At 34.2% G+C, this 18,035-nt stretch overlaps 5 protein-coding genes across 10 annotated transcripts; 3 read left to right on the top strand and 2 right to left on the bottom strand.

Annotated features, from left to right (window-relative positions):
* Nucleotides 1-18: 18 nt before the first annotated feature.
* On the bottom strand, nt 19-4,014 carry LOC128262453 (mitochondrial basic amino acids transporter). 3 transcript variants are annotated; one of them, XM_052996722.1, is made up of 5 exons: nt 3,721-4,014; nt 3,321-3,439; nt 2,106-2,220; nt 1,578-2,039; nt 19-625 (listed from the first exon to the last, which is right to left on the bottom strand). In XM_052996722.1, the coding sequence occupies exons 2-5, from the start codon at nt 3,387-3,389 to the stop codon at nt 39-41; spliced, it is 1,233 nt and encodes a 410-aa protein (XP_052852682.1). In that variant the 5' UTR covers nt 3,390-3,439; nt 3,721-4,014; the 3' UTR covers nt 19-38. The 3 variants fall into 3 exon arrangements, with proteins under 3 accessions (XP_052852682.1, XP_052852685.1, XP_052852684.1); XM_052996725.1 differs by lacking the exons at nt 3,321-3,439; nt 3,721-4,014 and adding an exon at nt 2,428-2,475; XM_052996724.1 differs by lacking the exons at nt 3,321-3,439; nt 3,721-4,014 and adding an exon at nt 2,371-2,452.
* Nucleotides 4,015-5,353: 1,339 nt separating this feature from the next.
* LOC128262446 (uncharacterized) lies at nt 5,354-10,006 on the top strand. Of its 4 annotated transcripts, none has more exons than XM_052996713.1 (7): nt 5,354-5,487; nt 7,231-7,437; nt 7,649-7,744; nt 7,884-7,956; nt 8,023-8,123; nt 8,234-8,360; nt 8,424-10,006. In XM_052996713.1, exons 2-7 carry the CDS (start codon nt 7,265-7,267, stop codon nt 9,912-9,914), a joined length of 2,061 nt encoding a protein of 686 aa, XP_052852673.1. In that variant the 5' UTR covers nt 5,354-5,487; nt 7,231-7,264; the 3' UTR covers nt 9,915-10,006. The 4 variants fall into 4 exon arrangements, with proteins under 4 accessions (XP_052852673.1, XP_052852674.1, XP_052852676.1 ...); XM_052996714.1 differs by lacking the exon at nt 5,354-5,487 and adding an exon at nt 5,535-5,717; XM_052996716.1 differs by lacking the exon at nt 5,354-5,487 and adding an exon at nt 6,608-6,721 and having other exon boundaries at nt 7,902-7,956.
* Nucleotides 10,007-10,054: 48 nt separating this feature from the next.
* Nucleotides 10,055-13,042, bottom strand: LOC128262449 (nicalin-1). Its single transcript, XM_052996718.1, has 6 exons — nt 12,768-13,042; nt 12,272-12,350; nt 11,734-12,202; nt 11,146-11,328; nt 10,653-11,081; nt 10,055-10,591 (listed from the first exon to the last, which is right to left on the bottom strand). The coding sequence occupies exons 1-6, from the start codon at nt 12,922-12,924 to the stop codon at nt 10,226-10,228; spliced, it is 1,683 nt and encodes a 560-aa protein (XP_052852678.1). The 5' UTR covers nt 12,925-13,042; the 3' UTR covers nt 10,055-10,225.
* A 578-nt stretch (nt 13,043-13,620) lies between these two features.
* Nucleotides 13,621-16,028, top strand: LOC128262450 (ubiquitin carboxyl-terminal hydrolase 14). Its single transcript, XM_052996719.1, has 7 exons — nt 13,621-13,763; nt 13,819-13,994; nt 14,060-14,164; nt 14,651-15,033; nt 15,096-15,252; nt 15,307-15,372; nt 15,426-16,028. The coding sequence occupies exons 1-7, from the start codon at nt 13,748-13,750 to the stop codon at nt 15,948-15,950; spliced, it is 1,428 nt and encodes a 475-aa protein (XP_052852679.1). The 5' UTR covers nt 13,621-13,747; the 3' UTR covers nt 15,951-16,028.
* Nucleotides 16,029-16,528: 500 nt separating this feature from the next.
* Nucleotides 16,529-17,707, top strand: LOC128261384 (uncharacterized). Its single transcript, XM_052995055.1, has 2 exons — nt 16,529-16,774; nt 17,237-17,707. The coding sequence occupies exons 1-2, from the start codon at nt 16,621-16,623 to the stop codon at nt 17,689-17,691; spliced, it is 609 nt and encodes a 202-aa protein (XP_052851015.1). The 5' UTR covers nt 16,529-16,620; the 3' UTR covers nt 17,692-17,707.
* The last annotated feature ends 328 nt before the right edge of the window (nt 17,708-18,035 follow it).

The following is an 18,035-nucleotide window of genomic DNA, read 5'->3' as shown; positions in this document are numbered from 1 at the left end:
AAGTATCAGCAAAAAGCATACACTAACAAATTTGAATTTTATTTCAGATTACAATCGGAGGCTAAACGCGTTTTAGATTCTTTGGCAATGTTGATTGTGCCACTTGTGTAATGGTTGTGAACGACGTCCTGCGGTGTGGAAGCATACTGATGGGACATGGCATTGTCCGTGATTATTTTCCGCACGACTTCCTCAACCGTTGGCGTCGCTGTCTCCAAGTCCGCCTGCGTCTTGTTGTCCAAGTTGACAAGGGTTAGTGGCTGGTCGGAGTGCAGTACGGAATCCACGCCAGTCTTGGCATTGCAGAAGTCCAGGATCCAGGACACCACAAAGAAGCAGGCGGCGTTCATCGGGAATGCTCTGATCAAAGTCGAGTTTAACCCGCGGAAGAAAAACTGAGGGCCCTCGTTTTTAAAGCCCTTTATTGCACAGTCGATAAATCCATTGTATCTGGCGTTGCTCCCAAGCGCATCTGCCTGCATGTGCGTTTTTACCACGTCGATGGGGTAGCAGGCCAGCCAGGAGGACATCCCCGCCAATCCTCCGGCAGTTAGAGTGTACGGGATGCTGGGAGTTTCCACTTGGCGCATTAAATACTCGAAGGACACAAAGTAGGCGGAAAAGCCTGGTTAAGCAAAGAAGTTAGAGGTCAACAATAATTATGTTTCTGTTTGTTTCAGAAATACGGTTTTAATTTAAAAGAAGAAAAAGAAAGATCTATTATTAAAGATAAACTTAAGAGTTTATACCATTGGGACATCTATTCGCTTACTCAAAACACTTTTAAAAATATAGTTTTTAAATGGCAACGCGTTTTTCTCGAAACGATATTTTTTTAAGATTGCTGACACTATAATAAATTGATAAATTTACCGATTCAATTTTATTTCAAGATTAAATTGAGTATTCTTTGCATTTATTATATAATAACCTGCGATCTTTTGATTGTCAATTTGGCATTCTAATAAAGTTGAAAGCATTCTATCGAGCAGTTTCCTAAAGAAACAAATTTCCTAATTTTATTCATGGGTTACACTGGTATAGCACCATAAGCACCTCGAAAGGTTTTATATGAGACATAGTTATTTTTAAGCAAAATTCCACGCAAAAATTTAATTTTATTTCAACTTCAATTTATTTTACCATTTCCCAGGAAGATTAAGATCCTTTATGAAGATGTCCAACATTTTTTTTACGATATCCAAATTGGCTTAATACCTTTTGATATATTCAAATGCAACAATGCAATCAAGAAGTAAAATATGTTAAAATAGATAGTGGGTATAGATCTTATAGCATAATGTTCAAAATTTAAAGAAAACCTGTATAATTAGCTACTGTATTTTAAAAATTACTTGTGGAGTTTACTACGAAAGTATTTTACTACGAGAGCAATTTAATTAACAACAAATAGAATGTTACAGAAAGCATGGGCAGTTTTAAAAAATATTGTTTCTATATTACTCACATTTTTGATTTTTTTTTAAGGAAGAGCTTTTGGTTTTCGAATGTTTTTTTTGTGCGATGGGTGTTTAGCCTAACTAGTAGTATAATTAAATAAAGCTAAGGAATCTTACCTGGAATATCTCTAAGGATGGTGGCTACTAGTCCTTTAAAGGCGCCTCGTATACCTTCGGTTTTTAATATGTGCTTAAGGCAATGGATAGGTCCAGTAAATTTTATCCCACTGTCGATCTGCGAGGATAGCTGAAGTCTCGTTTTGGCCAACTCCATGGGGGCACAAACGAAACTTTGCGCTACGCCAGCTATGGAACCCGCGTAGAAGTGGGACTGGAGCGAGTTGGGATCGCTGGACAGTCGTTGAACATTTCCGTACACCCCGAAGACGATAGCATTGACCAATCCAATTCCACCCATTGGACTGGTTATTCCCCGGTACAACCCACGAAAGCTATCTTTTTGCACTATCGTCCGGAAGCAGTGGAATGTGCCTTTGTATTTGGGGTTATGGGGATTATCGGTTTGCAGATGGACTTTCACGGTGTCGAAGGGGTGGCCAACAAGAACACCAGCAGCACCTGAAATTCGAAAACAAAACATTTGAAAAAAAAACCCGTAAAAGATACAGTAGGCAGCATAATTACCCCCGAGAAGTCCGGCGACAAAATCCACAACCATTTTTGGAGATAAGGCTTCAGAGGTTACCTTCAATTGAATATCAATATCTCCGATCTCTGAACCTCTCTTTCCGTATGGATCCTGAAACAATGCAGTCGATTGGATTTAATAGCACAAACAATTTAGTTCCGGTAATGGTAAACACAAATTTTCTGCTGTTGTTTTTAAACATTTTTTAACATCCAAATTATAATTGGCACATTACTGATCGATAATTGATCTCGCACATACTTATTCCTAATTGAAATGCCTAATTTTAATAGGTTTCTTAGACAAATGTTAAAATACTTCTCTATTACTCGCTGGAATAATTTGTCGCGTGTGTCTTAAAACAATTTTTCAGTTGTCGCGATGATTTTTTTCATTGGCTGAGGTTAGAGTTACTGATAACGCCAATATGTTTTATTCAAAACATACAATAAAAACAAAGGTGTATTCAATATTGCGACTACAGAATACCGCCTTCTAAAATCAGGTTTTATGTAATTTAAAGGCGATAGTTTAACTAACTAGTAAGCATAGCATAAAAAAGGCAACAAAATCTAAAAACAGTCGAAAAAAATTGGTCTTTTAAATTCAAACTTAACAAAAAATTTTCGGAATTTTAAAACTTTGAAAACCTAAAATATCCCGAATTTTCCCTGCTAAACTTTTGAGTTTAAGTTTTTTTTTTTGAGTATTCTATAGTCGGTACTCCCAAATATTAGTATATAATCAGTTTTTATTGTACATTATGTAATTAATCTCAGCTTGGGCATTTGTCGCTACTCTTGTTAGAGATTAAGAATCTTAATGTCATTAATCTGACCTCTCCACAAACTAATCGCACTGGGTATCAACGACTTTGTACATTAAATAACAGTTTATTAACTTACTATTTTATAAATAAAATGTTTTTACATTTGACGTTTGAATTAAAATTTTCAAACATAACAAGAGTTAATTTTATATGGAAAACTAAAAACTGTATATAAATTAATAATTTAATTTTAAAATTTAATTTTTTAATTAAATGAACAATATAGAATTAATAAATTAAATGTTTTCGTTAGACCATTTAAAAGATGGTACGATGAATTTTTGTTAGAATGCCGTATCGTCATTTGTTTTAAAACATGATTATATAACAGGAAAGTGTATTTTAATAAAAACACATTCCTAATTTAATTTAGTTATTTTACCTTTACATCGTTAACACGAAACATTAGCAATATGGGATGCATCTTGAAGTAGTTAGTTTCTATAATCATATGGAAAGAACATAATGCTTAACCAGCATTAATTGTCAGTGTTTGTCATGCTGGAAGAAAGAAAAGAAAAATAATAAAAATTTTATTTAACAAAATGTATAATAGTTTAGTATTTTATTGACTTAGATGTGTACAAATACGAATTCAGTAAAAATCTTCAAGTTAAAAGATACATTTAAATTGAATTTTTAAACTTAAAGTCTACCAGTTCGGCTGCAAAATCTCTTAATTTTGTACTTAGGCTTAGGCTTGGATAAAGTCTTGAAATAACAAAAAGATAACATCGAGTTCACCAACCAACATTCGATATCTGCGCTACTTTACTACTTACCAAGAAGATATAGCATTTCTTTCCATATCATTATAAAAAGTAAATAATTTTGTTAACAAAACTGTATTTATTTCGAAAATATTCTGTTTGATACGATTACTTTGTTACGTTTTGGGACAGAACTTGATAGGCATCCCTTTTCAGAAAATCCTTTTCACAACCTTTTAACACTTGCAGAGGGTATTCGATTTTTCGTCAGATGTTAGTAACACAGATAAGGAAAAATTACTATAGTGTATATATTCTTTATAGGCATCAACAGGCAAGTCGAAATACGGCTGCCCATTGCAAATGTATTTATTTTGTCAGTTTTAAAGCTAGGGACTTGAAACTTTAGTAATCGAGTGCTTTTATTCGCCGGGAGATCAGGTTTAAAAATAAACGCCATTTCAGTATTGTCTTAAATACTTTTTTTAAATATGAAAAACATGGTTGCTTGGAGTTTGATTCACTCTCAAGTCTGTTTACTTATTTGTTCACAATTTATTTTTTAATAATCTATATTGACACCGAACCTGCAATTAGCTTGCTCTTTTGATTTTTCGTGTTTTTGTGGTGATCATACTTAACTTTTCTATATTTAAGATATGGTTTTAACCAAATTCTAACCGAATGTTCATACGTATTCAGTTCGAGCTTGGTTGGAAACGATTAAAGTTGCACACTGGATTGCTTTTTTCATAAAACAACAATTTGTTTTTGCCAATTGAAAGGCTAACATTTATGTTTTACTAAATTATATTTGTCAGTATTTTATTGCTTTTTCCCAAAAACTTTATTATATAATCATTCGAATTTAATGAAATGTATAGGTTCTTAACAATAACAAATAAAAAAGTAAACAACTTAATTAATTACAAATATTTGTTTTTAATTACTAATAAATACCAATTTTTATTTTTAAAAGCTTGCACGACGGAAATGTGTTTTTAATTTAATTAATTTATGACTCAGTTTATAAACTAGAATATTTTTAAACTAGTCGGATCTCTTTTTGTGGATACTTATAAAATATAAGCATTGGCATCGGTAATTGATAAGAGTGAGCCGTTAAATCTAACTTTTATTTAAGAAATTAAAAAATAGTTTATACATAAGTGAACAAAGCTAATCGGATTTAACCAACAAGAAATATTACTTTTTATTGAAAGAACTTTGTTTTTTTGTAAATAAATAAATTTCATAACAGGTGCTTTTTTATTTATTAAATTGAAAAATGTAGGAGAATAACAATGAGACTTAAAAAGTGTTAATTTCCGTAAAAGAGTGACACATTAATATATAATTTAATGTTTTGTTCGAATTGTAATATTTAAACGATAGTTATTTTGGGTACGTTTTCTTAAAAATATTTGTAGAGCTGGTGTCCTTCATTCCCTTGCTGGTATATCTAAAAAGTTATAAAAACGATAATAAAATTTTTATTTTATGAATCATTACAAATTAATGCGAACGAGTACATTACCTTTTTTTTTTTGCAAATGAATTATTTTTATTTCTTAAAAGAAAGTATAGATTGCAGCCATATGATCTGTCTTTATCTTTAAGGTTCCAGCAGAAGTGCAAACAGTCCAAGCGATTTGCTTGCTTTAAACGATTTGGCGATCATAATAGAATCGTCACATTCATATGCTTCTGTATATGTTAATGTGCAACAGTGTTCATGTACTATAACTTATAAAAAGCCCTCGAATTGTTTAAAAGCTTTCTATCCATATATATATAAAGTTCATCAAGTTCACTCAGTCTTAAAGTACAACTCGGCGGGTGAGTATCGCGAAAAGCTTGCCGCTAAATATTTGAGGTCATCTGGAACACATTACCTTTTCCTTGGCCAATACCTGTGTATATTTTTATCTGCATCTGTACTCATGTGTACCCACGGCATATATGCGATAGTTAATCTGTATATGGATACAAAAGTGATAGCCGAAATGTGAAAATTCTTTATATAACGCGAATGTTTATTTTACCGATGTGTGCATGTACACAAAAATGTGTGTAGATTGAAAATGCTGGATTTGTTTGTGTTTAAAATAATCTAAATGATCTCACACTAGTGACGGCGTGTGTCATAACAAAACTTCGTGCGTGATCGTTTTTACCTTTTGAATTGGGGAGAGCAAAAATAAATTCAGTAGCTCAAACAATACGATCCCTTGCTTAACATTTAATGAAACTTAATAAACAAAAGACCTATAACAAATGAGCCAAAGCTCGGTGGGTTCGATCATATGATTCTGGATCACCGTAAAATACTATCGCCAGTGTCAATAGTGCCCTATCAAAATATTTATGTTATGGATTTCGATGAACCTAGTGCATATGTGTCCATTCCCAAAGATCGTGCTCAGCACGCTCCGATCTCTGGCGCATCTTTATAGCCGTGTATCTGAAAAATATTTCGGGGATGATCAGCTAAACCGATCAGAACCACTTTTACGTGATAAAATCGACGAAGTTTCAAAAACAAAATCATTCAGATTTCCCACAAATAGCTTAAAATATTGAGCATAAGAAACCCGTATGATCGCCTACTAAATATTCAAAATTTGTCATTTGTTTACGAATTTTAAACATGAATTTAACACATTTAAATTTGAAAATAGTAAAATAAAATTGTAAATATATATGATTTTTAACCGTCTTAACAAAATTGTTGCTCAACAAAAGAAAATTCTGAGGAAACATTAATTGTTTCTAATTAAAATGGGAAGGCTATTTTGTTGCCAATATTTCGCGTACGTTGGATCTCACAGCTTTGTGTTATATATATGTTTCTAGCTTCGAATCAATTAGTTATTTTAATAAAAAGTCATTTTTAAACCTCTCAGTGCGGTTTTCCTGCTTCAAAATCTACTTGTACTTTATTATAAAGATGAGAAAACGGGTTAAAACCTATTAAAACTCTATAGGCAAATAAACCGTTAAAAAGGTTCAGTTTCCAATAATTTATGTACATATATAGTTCGTGCCTTTTAACATTTAAAGAAACTCCAAGGTAATTGTGATATAATTGAAAATTATAATTATTATTCACTGATAAGAGCATGGTAACGGATATAATAAAAAAAGTTCTGGGGAAAGTTTTGTCGTATCTATTAGGTGATGTCTTACTTCACTGTGTTGCGACTTTGAGCTCTTATCGCTTTATACTTATGACACTGTGGCAGTGCTAATTTAATAATAATAACTTATACAACGTGCGACTTATAGATTGATTGACAAAATACTTATTCTCTTTTTGCTTAATATAACCAATTTCGAAGGCCACAAAACCCGTTTTGTAGACAGAAACATACTGCACCCATCATTAAATACTAATGTCATCATTCTGGTGATTATATTTACACGATCACAGAGTACTGGGGTAAACATATATCTACACATGTGCAAATTTATTAAATAATTAGAGTAAAGTTTTTTTAATCCTATAAACAGTTAATAGAGCTGACCCTTTACTCTTTTAACCTTTTTTTATATATATATTGAATAAAATATTTGTTTCAGATTCATTTAAAACGGGCTTACATACTAATAAACAATGAGTTGGAACAAGCGGAACACTAGTCAAAGATCAATATACGACTACCCTGAACATTTAAATCCCTTCTACGAAGATGACAACCATAAACGGCTTAGATTTTTTGGATTTAGCAAAAAGAAGAACGAAAATGGCAGGCATAGTTTATCAATCGGAAACTTGCAGGAACTGTGGTGAGTTTTTCTAGCTATTTTGTTTCACATTATCCCAAAAAGCAAAGTATAAATAATTCACCTCACTCTTAATTTATCTCTCTTCATCTGCCATTTTTTTTTAGATCATCAGTTTTTTTTTCTCATTTACTTGAATACAAATGGTCTATTTATAAAATAAAATCTTTTAAACTATTTTTCAATGAATATAGATTGTATTTGTTTATTTTAGGAAATCATATTCTTTTCGTAAAAAGAAGTCTTCAACACTAGGAATAAATAAAACATCAGAAAGCCCGCCGATGCTTAGACGAGATTTAAATGATAAGTAAGTTAAGTTATTTGGTGTGTCACAGAAATCTCGATTGAATTGGGTTTAGATTCAACAAAAATTGTTTAGAAGAGATTTCTGTGACATCTTCTATATGTGTCGCATTGAAATACAAACTTTATAAACCCCTATGTAGTTCTTATTTGAATTCTAGAGTTTTCCGCGGTGACCGTCATACATCCCTCCAAAATATCGATGCAAGAAGAGAGGTAAGTTACTAAAATCTGTATTTTAATAGATAAAATTTGTAGTTATGTTACTATTTATAATTGTAGTCCGACACAATCTCTAATGGAATGTTCTTCAATCGTAACGATCGGTACCGAAGCACAACGCAGTTTTCTGGATATCCCTCGCCAAATCACCAGAATATGAGGTAATTTATTTTTATATGAATGCTTAAATAAACGAAGCAACAATTAAAGATAATTCTAGTTTGAAAACTTTAATTACAAGATTGATTTCTTAATTTTATATGTTTATTAGGTTATCACAATCTAGTCTGGCCAGCTCAAATCCTTTCGAGTCGCAACCGGATTCATGTCCCAACTCCCCACTGAGTGCTAGAAGATATCGTAAGAAGAGAAGAGCTCCACCGCCGCCAAAACTAGTGGTAATACAAATTGCTTACCAAAAAACTGTGTATATTATAGTTTGATTTGTATTTTAATCGTAGGTCCAGGATTATCTAGCTACCAAAGACATTGAGTCTCTAGCCTCTGAAATTGAAGAGTTTGTCAACAACAGATCCGAATCTTTAATAAAACAAGAAGTTGGAAAGGAAGTCCCAAAAGCAAATCAACCAAATATTTCGGTTACAGCACCGACCCCCGATATCGAACTTAGCCCCAGCAGCACATCCAAAACACTACACACTAATAATGTAAAGCAATCCAATGAAACACGCACAGTCATTGAAAAGAATAATGTCACTATCCTCGACTCGGATTTGGATACCAAACCTAGCACACGCACCTCCCCAGCACCACAGTGGATTGGCACAGTTCACCTAAAGCAGACCAACGCAGCTGAAATATCAATCACAACCAAGGAGGGTAAAAAAATCACTTCACTTAATACGGCTAGTCAACATAACCCCTGCACGCCCGAAACTCCTGAGTGCATTGCCAGCGTACACATAAAGCAATCCTCTGAACCCAAACCAAATAATGATCTTCACACTCAACTGGAGGAGACAAAAATCAACAAAACGACAAATGGCACCATACCTGTTGGTGCCAGAGAAGAGTCTTTAGTCATAAATGGCATTTCAAAAGAGTCCCAGAATCACAACCATACGGAAATTGTAAAACAGTCAGTCATTTTGGTGGCATCTGAAAGCAATACTAATCCTTGCACGTCCAAAGTTCAATCCAATGTTAATAATAATAATGCAAAGGCACACAGCGAATCGGAAAATGTATGTTTAGAACTTCCACCAAACGATGGCACCTATATAGAAGATAGAAAAACTAATTCATTTGGCACGGTCAAACAAATTTCACAGATTTTTGAAGAGAACATTAGTTCCAGTGGTCCCAACAATAATCCCAAAAAAAATACAGCAGATAGCATTGTTGTGAACGGTGCTAGATCAAAGATTGAAGAAAACCATTGCGTTTCAAACGCAATTCAACCAAATCCAGTTGCAACTGGCGAAGTATTGCAAATAAGAGAAGATTTTGAGTTGGAGAATGAAGTCAGGATTGCTGAGAGGCAGAGAAACGATCGCTTCAGATCTTCAATCTCAGCGGAACGCGAATCGAATTCCACACCGACCCCGCGAATGAGGAAGAAGAAGTCCATTAAGGAAGTGCTAGAGTCTATAAGCAGAAATCAAAAGATTTTAAACGAAAGTGCGGCCAAGGGCACAAAAGTGTACTTAACTCCCTCCTATGCTGAAAATAAATACAACTATCCCAATGAGTTGAATAACGTTAATAGTACAACCTCCAAGGAAGTAACGTCTGCCAACATTTCGGTTAGCACATCAGATACCAATGAATCACCAACACAAAGAGACTTGTTTATAAGCAAAATAAGCAAGTTCAAGGGTCAAATAAGAGAGTCATCGCCCACTTCGTCGAACTTAGATTGGAACCCTTTACCGAAGCCAAGTCGGTCCCATAATTTAGCTAGTTCTAGTTACAACAACGGCTCGTGCTAAGGAGCTAAATTAATAATGCTATAAACAAATAAATATTTATATCAAACAAAAACCAAATTTTTATGCAATAAAACAAACGTACTTATAACCAATGAAGTGGTTTTAGTTGCAAGCTTGCCCATGAAAATACATTAGAAGGATTGTTAACTATGGTCACCACATCACCGGTGGACAGATTTCTACAGTTTTATAGAATTTATTATCTTTAAAGTAACAATTGTTCATCTAGTGTTAGTAAAGTTTTGAAAAATAATTTTGGACATACATTTTCCTACTTGCAGACATTATATATTACTCAATACCTTTTCTTACTAATGTGATTTCATTTTAAGTCGTTCAGATGAGTGTCCGTTGAGTTGTCCCACGGGATCCTCTTTTGTTAGCTTCGATACTTCATCGTAAAATCGGGGAAAGTACTGTATGGCGAGGAATACAGCTAATAGATAAACGCCAATAACAATAGTAAGGAAGAGATCGAAGATCGCCGGCTTAACTCTGTAGACATTCAGTTTCACTTCGTTCTCATTGTAGAACATAAAGTCTGGATCTCTGCCGTCGGGCTTATCGTAGATGATTTTCACGTTGTTAAGGTATTTTTCAAAAGCATCCTTAACATCGTTATTATGCAAAATGGATTTAACTCCAAAGTATGGCAATATGTTTTCTTCTTTAATCGCCTAGAAAACCAAAATGGTATGAAATAATCGTCTAAGAGGGTCCAATACTCAATTAACTTACCAATTGTCCATCAAAAATGCTGGAAATGGGATCCACTTTGTACATGAAACTTGCCAGAGCTTCCGCAATAATTCTAGACGTGTTGAGGGTGTGCTCCACAATACGACTATCGTCGCCTTTAAAAATGGTTGTCCGAATGGGACTTCTAGGACTTTTCACTGAAGACAGAGTAAAGGAAGGATAGCGTTTTATGCTGAACCGCTCATGCTCCCATGCAAGTTTGGTGTCCGCTAGGTTTATCTTTTTGTGCACACCCTCGACCGTTAAGCCATTCGAATACTTTTCAGCTGATGTTTTGAGAAGTTTGAAGAAGTTGCTAATCGAAGTCTTCTCTTTCGGTGGCTTAGAGACATGCATATACAAAGCATTGTCTTCATTATAAGATAAACTCTCTGTGATGGTATCCAAGCAAAGCACAAACTCAACATTCTAGGATAGAGTTTGAAATATAAATAAATATTCTAATCCCACTCTTTTCATGGCTTATTCTTACCTGTAGCGCATTGTCATCTACTTCAAGCCACTTCTTTGACCCTTGAAAGTTTAGTAGGACGCCAGCGTCCGAGAGTAAAAATCGGAGACGGTATTTGGGTGCCATACTGGAAGTGTAGTGCAACTTGCTGAACAGTTCTATGAGCACCAACAAAACGGCTGCATCAGCATTAACCGGGTAATCCTAAAAAGTTGATAAAGGAAACATTAATACATTTCGTAAAACATAATTGCTTTTTGTTACGATTTGTATTTACTATAGACAACCATTTGTGACCCAGTAAATCTTTCTTTAGGATTATGAAGTAACTTAAAAAACAAAAGTTAGATAAAGACCGTAATCTTTCAGATAGGGAGTTCTTATCTTCAAAGCTCAGATGCATTATCTTGAATTATGTTAAACTGTTACCGCCACGTGTAGTCTGTAATTATTTTATTCTCATTAGCTATCTGAAATACTTGAACTCTACCCGAAAGAAAGAATTTTCAGCGATATAACTTTAAAGTTAAAGTTTAAAGTCGTTTTTACGTTAAATTTTAACTCGCATTAAAACTTCCTCAAGCAATTGGGCCAAGCAAAATGACTTACATTATAAATTCCAAAGGTTTTTAGATTCGCGGTTATCAAAATGACGGGAAGTTTGTGTCCATCACCGACAGATTCTGTGGGTTTCATGGCCAACTGATTTGGTATCAGCTCGCCGTGGATAATGGGAACTTTGCTGTTCTTGTTGGCCACAATACTCCCTCCACCGACATTTACGTGGTATCTGTTGGCTGAGACTGTTACAATCAATTGCCCCAGCGCTGTTTGATTTTGAGCCACTTTATCCGTGGTCGTGTAGGTAATGTCATCGATGATCTTTTCCAAATCCTTATTGTACGGGGCAAAGTAAATGGGCACCGCAGCCGTATGTGTTAGCATCGATTGCTCCAAAATTGTGATCAGTTCTTTGGTTTCTGTGTCCAGATTCAAAATATTCGACGGCAACATGAGTATTAGTCCTCCGGCACTTTGCCTTAACTTGTCAAAATCATGGATAGACAAGTCGGTTAACCTATTTAAAGACATTTCAATGAAAATATATATTAATTTTAATGCGGGCCAGTGAAAAATATGTCCTTACCGTGTGAGAACACAGTGCCTAGAAGTATTCCATGAATACAAAGATCTCGCTTCTAGAGATATTGCAGATACTCGGCTTCCTAAAAGTGTCAAGTAAATAATATTTTAAAAATATAAATTATTAACTTTTATAGCTTATTTTGTTTAGGGATGAACTCAAAGAAAAACCGGATATGAATTATAATTTAGAGGCAGTCCAAAGGCTATTTACTAATTTGCATTATTTCGATAATACTTTTTCTTTCTATAATACTTTTTAATTAAGAACCAAACCGACATATACATAGCTATAATTTAGAAAATAAAAACGGAACACGTTTGCTTCAGATGTATGTTACTAATTAAATAAAGGTGAAAAGTCTTCGTCAACGTTAAAAATATTTAGGTCAGAAAAAAACGATGTTGTAAATGTGAACCATGCTTGTCTACAAAAGTCCAAGCGCTGCTCTACAATAAACTTACATCATTAATATTTATTTTATCTAATATTTACTTACCAAAATGTTGCCCATTAAGATCGTATTTGGACATGGAAATAACCTCGAATTCGCTTGGCATTACCGGTGAACATATTAACAACATAGAAAAAACAATGAGAAGACAGTGAGGTAAGCCGCCTCTAAATATTTCAGCAAAACTATCCGCTTCATTCATCTTTTATCTTTTTATTAGGATTATTCACAAAAATCTGCCGATGTGGGCAATTAACTAATTATAAAAATGAATTCGGAAAACTGTCAGCTGTTTTATCGATGGGGTGAGGTGGTTGAAAAATGTGAACAATCGGACTGTGATATTTACGTCTTGGTAGGAATGGTTGAATCGAGACAAATATTAAATTAAACAGTACAAACTTTTTGAACACTCTAATTTGTTATATTTATTATAAGTAAAATTTAACCATGAATGTTAAAAAATAAACTTTGTGATGGATTTAACTTATTGTTTAAATTCTCTCTAAAAAATTTTAAAACACATTTTCTAGAAAATGTTAGCATAAAAACAAACAGATTGGCTTCTTATGACAAAACTGAGAGTGGTACTTTTTGACTAGTTCTTGTCGATTGTTTTATGGTATTAGTCGACATTGTGCAATATTTTGAATGTTTTGATCAAATTCAAAGAATTTATAATTACATATATAATTAAAAATTTAAGCTTTAACACCAAAATATATAAACATGAATTTCGAATTATTTTGTTTAAAAATCTAATCATTTTTTAATGACAAGATCTCAGTTTATTAGTATTTAGACAAATTATATTATATGTACGTTGATTTTCGATTTTGTTTAAATATATTGCATTTCGTTGCACCCCCTTTCCGCTGTTTCAAACTTGAAAATATTTTCTGCAGGTAATTTTGGTGGGCCAGTAGCAATGCACAAATATATCGGTTTTTTGCGCATCTCTAGTTCGGCTAGTATGACTTTGAATTTTACAGATAGAAGCACTTTTATTAACGAATAATTTAGTCATGCCCGCATTTAAAGGTACCATTGTGTTTTATGGCTGCTGTTGCACAAAACCTAACCAAGTTGCTTTCAGTTAAGGTAAAGTGGGGCCGGGAGCTCTACACAGACATTGATGTAAACACCGATGAGGAGCCGATATTGTTTAAAGCCCAGTTGTTTGCGCTTACTGGCGTTCAACCGGAACGCCAGAAAGTTATGTGCAAGGGTGGCATTCTGAAGGATGATCAGTGGAACTTGCAAATCAAAGACGTAAGTGGCCATCTACACATTTTGGCTAATTTAATTTAGTCCTAACCGAAAACTACATTTTTCAGGGAGCTGTGGTGTTGTTGCTGGGCAGCAAGGAGAGTGTCCCAGAAGTGCCTGCTACACCGGTCAAATTTATAGAGGACATGAACGAGGCGGAGGCAGCTACAGCGGTAGGTATCCTGGCTGTTTTTAGATGCAATTTTAATGCTTTGTAATGCTGAAACTACCATTAGCTATTTGGCTTGGTACGGAATCTTCAATTTTGAATATTTTCGGTTTGTAAACAATAGAACTTTTCTCCAAAAGCGAATTTCCTGAAAACATTCTTAGGTTTTTAGCAGGATCAAGGTCTGGTATGTGCCTTTTTAAAATAGAAACTTAATTCGTGTTTATATCAAATATGCTGAGTCATTTACTTAAGGTCAGGCAATCAAAGTATTTACAAAATTGTCTATGCTGAGTGAGCATAAACTTAAATTTTTATGCAGAAATTAAGATAGTTCAATTATAATTTGCATATACATTCCTTAAAAATAATCTGAATATATGTTACCTTTTTTAAAACAAACTGACAGCGCAGAGGGAAATATTACCTAAGCTTAGTTAAGTATTTTCAATCTTGCATGTAATCTAATATGTGGTATAATTATTTTCAGATGCGTTTGCCAGCCGGGCTCACAAACCTGGGCAACACGTGCTACATGAACGCCACTGTTCAGTGTTTGAATGCAGTGCCTGAACTTCGCACTGCCTTAAGCACTTTCAGTAACGATGGAACTGATACCATGTCGACTGCATTTTCCATATCGTCCGCCATGAAGTCAATATTTGCTCAAATGGAGAAGGGCACAACGGTGACGCCAATCGTTCTGCTGCAGGCATTGCATCGTGCGTCTCCTCAGTTCGCCCAGACCGGCGAAAACGGCACCTATAGGCAGCAGGACGCTAACGAGTGCTGGGCGGAAATCCTTAAAATGTTGCAGCAAAAAATTCGGCCAACCAACCAGGATCCATCGAATACTAACCAGAAAAAATACAGGTAAGTCAATTTGTATTTGTCCTTTTCTTGATGTCCGATTAACGTATCTAATTTCCTTGAAGCTCGTTTATTGACCAATTTTTCGGTGGAACTTTTGAAGTTAAGATGAGCTCGGAAGAGGTTCCCGATGAACCATCTACCGTATCGTCAGAGAATTTCTTGCAGTTGAGTTGCTTTATTTCAATGGATGTCAAGTACATGCAAAGCGGACTAAAATCTGTAAGTAAAAAAAAAACCAAAACATAATACACATTAATTTAAATGTGTTTTCAGAAAATGAGAGAGCAATTGGTGAAAAAATCGGAAACTCTAGGACGCGATGCAAAGTACATTCGAACTGTAAGCCCTGCAACTTATTTATATGAGCCGAAACTAACGTGTTCCCGTTTTAGTACTTGGTGAGCCGACTTCCAGCCTATCTCACCGTTCAATTTGTTCGTTTTCAATACAAAGGAAAGGAGGGAATTAACGCCAAGGTGTTAAAGGATATTAAGTTCCCCATTGAGTTCGATGCCTTTGAGTTGTGTACTCCCGAACTGCAAAACAAGCTGTGCCCCATGCGCTCGAAATTCAAGGATCTGGAAGACAAGAAGATGGAAGTTGACGTTGTCAAGTCCAATGAACCAAAAGAGGAGAACAAGGACATTAAATATGAGCAGTTTTGGTTCGACGATGACTTGGGTAGCAATAATTCGGGCTTCTACACATTGCAAGCTGTGCTAACGCACAAAGGCCGATCGAGTTCCTCGGGACATTATGTTGCTTGGGTTCGTTCCAGCGGCGACGTGTGGTTCAAATTCGACGACGATGAGGTCTCGGCTGTGGCCACAGACGAGATCTTGCGGCTGTCCGGAGGTGGAGACTGGCATTGCGCATACGTCCTTTTATATGCACCCAGACGTTTGGAAAAACTATAAATAATTGTGTTAACGTCATTACATTTGTATTGTTAATATAATAATTCTGAATAAATAACCAAAACCTTAAGAACTTCATGGACATTGTTATTCTTGGAAACAATAGTATAGTATAGTATAAATTATAAGTATTTTGATTTGAATCAACAATATTAAACGGTAAATTTTAAATGGTAAAAGTTTTAAACTAGAAAAGAAGAACCTAAGCCATAATCATATGAAATTATATTTCAATTAATATTTCCAACAAGCTATTTAAAAAAAATTACCACATTAGATAAAATAAATCAACCGAATTAAAATGTATTTTCGTAGCTTTTCTCAGATTAATTAAATTAATCAATTAAAATATATAAGATGCTAAAAATATAGTAAAAGGGTATACAAATTCTAAAACTACTAAGATTTTGTTTTCCAAGAATTTGTTTTTAGTAAAAAGCACAAACACCTTAGAAAAATAAAAATAACCAATTTAAAATATATTTTCGTAGTTTTTCTCAGATTAATAAAAACATTTTTGTATAATTCAAAAAATCTAAAATGGGCACATTCCATTGGTTCAAATTAGGACCAAGTTTCGACGTTAGCTTGACACGGTTAACATGAGTTTTCCATTACAAAACGGTCTTATCAATTCTATTAAACTACTTGTAAATTTCTGTTTATAAATATGGATAATGATTCGGTTGCTACAGATGAAAATCCTGCACAGCAATCCATTGCTTTGAGGCGGGAATTACGCCGAAAGAAAATATTGGAAGCCTCTAAGTCGCGACTCGACAAATTGAATGGCAGAGCTACAACGCTACACAACGAAAACCTCGGTAACACATAATAATTTACACATATGTAGATATGCACATTGAACATTGCCCATAAGTAATTGAGTCCAAAAGTATTGTGATTGCAATAAACTCCGTAAAAAATGCATTTAATTCAATCGTATTAAATTTGAAGCAATTTTTTTTTATCAGAAAATGACATGTAGATATGTAGATTGGGGTAGTCCAAAACAAACCTCACTTTTGTGCAAAAATATTGCAAAACAATTACTTGTTTACTTTAAAATTTTATCACCGAAGCTCAAATCCTAAACAGAATTTTTTCATAAAAATTTTTTTTAAGTACGCCCTAAATTTTCCAAACCGTTTAGTATAAGAGGAAAAAAAAACCTTTCAATAATAATAATTTTCTTTAAAAATGTGGACCATCCTATTGCACTTTTTAAATAGATATGTATAAATTAATAATTAATATTCTAATATTAATTAATTCTAATATTTCAGATGAAGGACCAGCTAATCCTCAATATTCTGATCCTGAGGTTGAACCTGATGTTCCAATAAACCGTCCATTTTTGCCGGAACATCCTGTATCCCAGAAAACCAGTGCTCCAAATGCATTCGTGAAGAGCAGAGTTCACATTGTTTTGGCCGCTTGCGTCGGATTTTTGTTAGCGCTTTACACAAATAGCAGCGTTTTCTTGCCTGTCCTGCTTTTTGTGATTTTGGAACTTGCATTCTTGCAATATCATAAAAGAGACAATTTACCGGCCAGCGTGGGACCCATGTTGCTTATGTTTATAAATCCAAGCATTACCAACAAAATTAAGCAGTTCAGCAGTATATTCTTGATCCTTCAGTCACTTTTGGGCGATCTTGCGATAACTGTCTGTGTTGTTTGCTCAGGCAGCATGTTATTATTAAATTTAAATACGGACATTGTTACTGTAGTGAAATAAAGAACTTATATTGGAAGTTTGAGTTTTATTAGGGGTTGTGGAAATGTACTTTATAATTAGTTGGGGGTTGGAGTTGGGGTATCATTAATAGCATTTGCAGTCTACTAAGATCTTGGCTATTTAATTGCTTTGTTAAGTAAAGAACATTTCTAAATCAGAAGACGAGTGTGAAGAATGCTAAACAACCATCACCGCTCTTTCAGCAATGGCAACGTTTTAAGACTTCTTTTTACAAACAGCATCACTGTTTTTTTAAGTGTATATAAAAGCATTAATTCCGTTTTGTCACATTTAATTTGCCGCAATGAAAATAAAAACTTTCTATAAATTTCCTTGCCATCAAC

The sequence above is a fragment of the Drosophila gunungcola genome, unplaced genomic scaffold, assembly GCF_025200985.1.
Source record: "Drosophila gunungcola strain Sukarami unplaced genomic scaffold, Dgunungcola_SK_2 000001F, whole genome shotgun sequence".
Lineage (NCBI taxonomy): Eukaryota > Metazoa > Arthropoda > Insecta > Diptera > Drosophilidae > Drosophila > Drosophila gunungcola.
The sequence above is the reverse complement of the archived record's forward strand: the minus strand, read 5'-3'. Positions and strand labels throughout refer to the sequence as shown.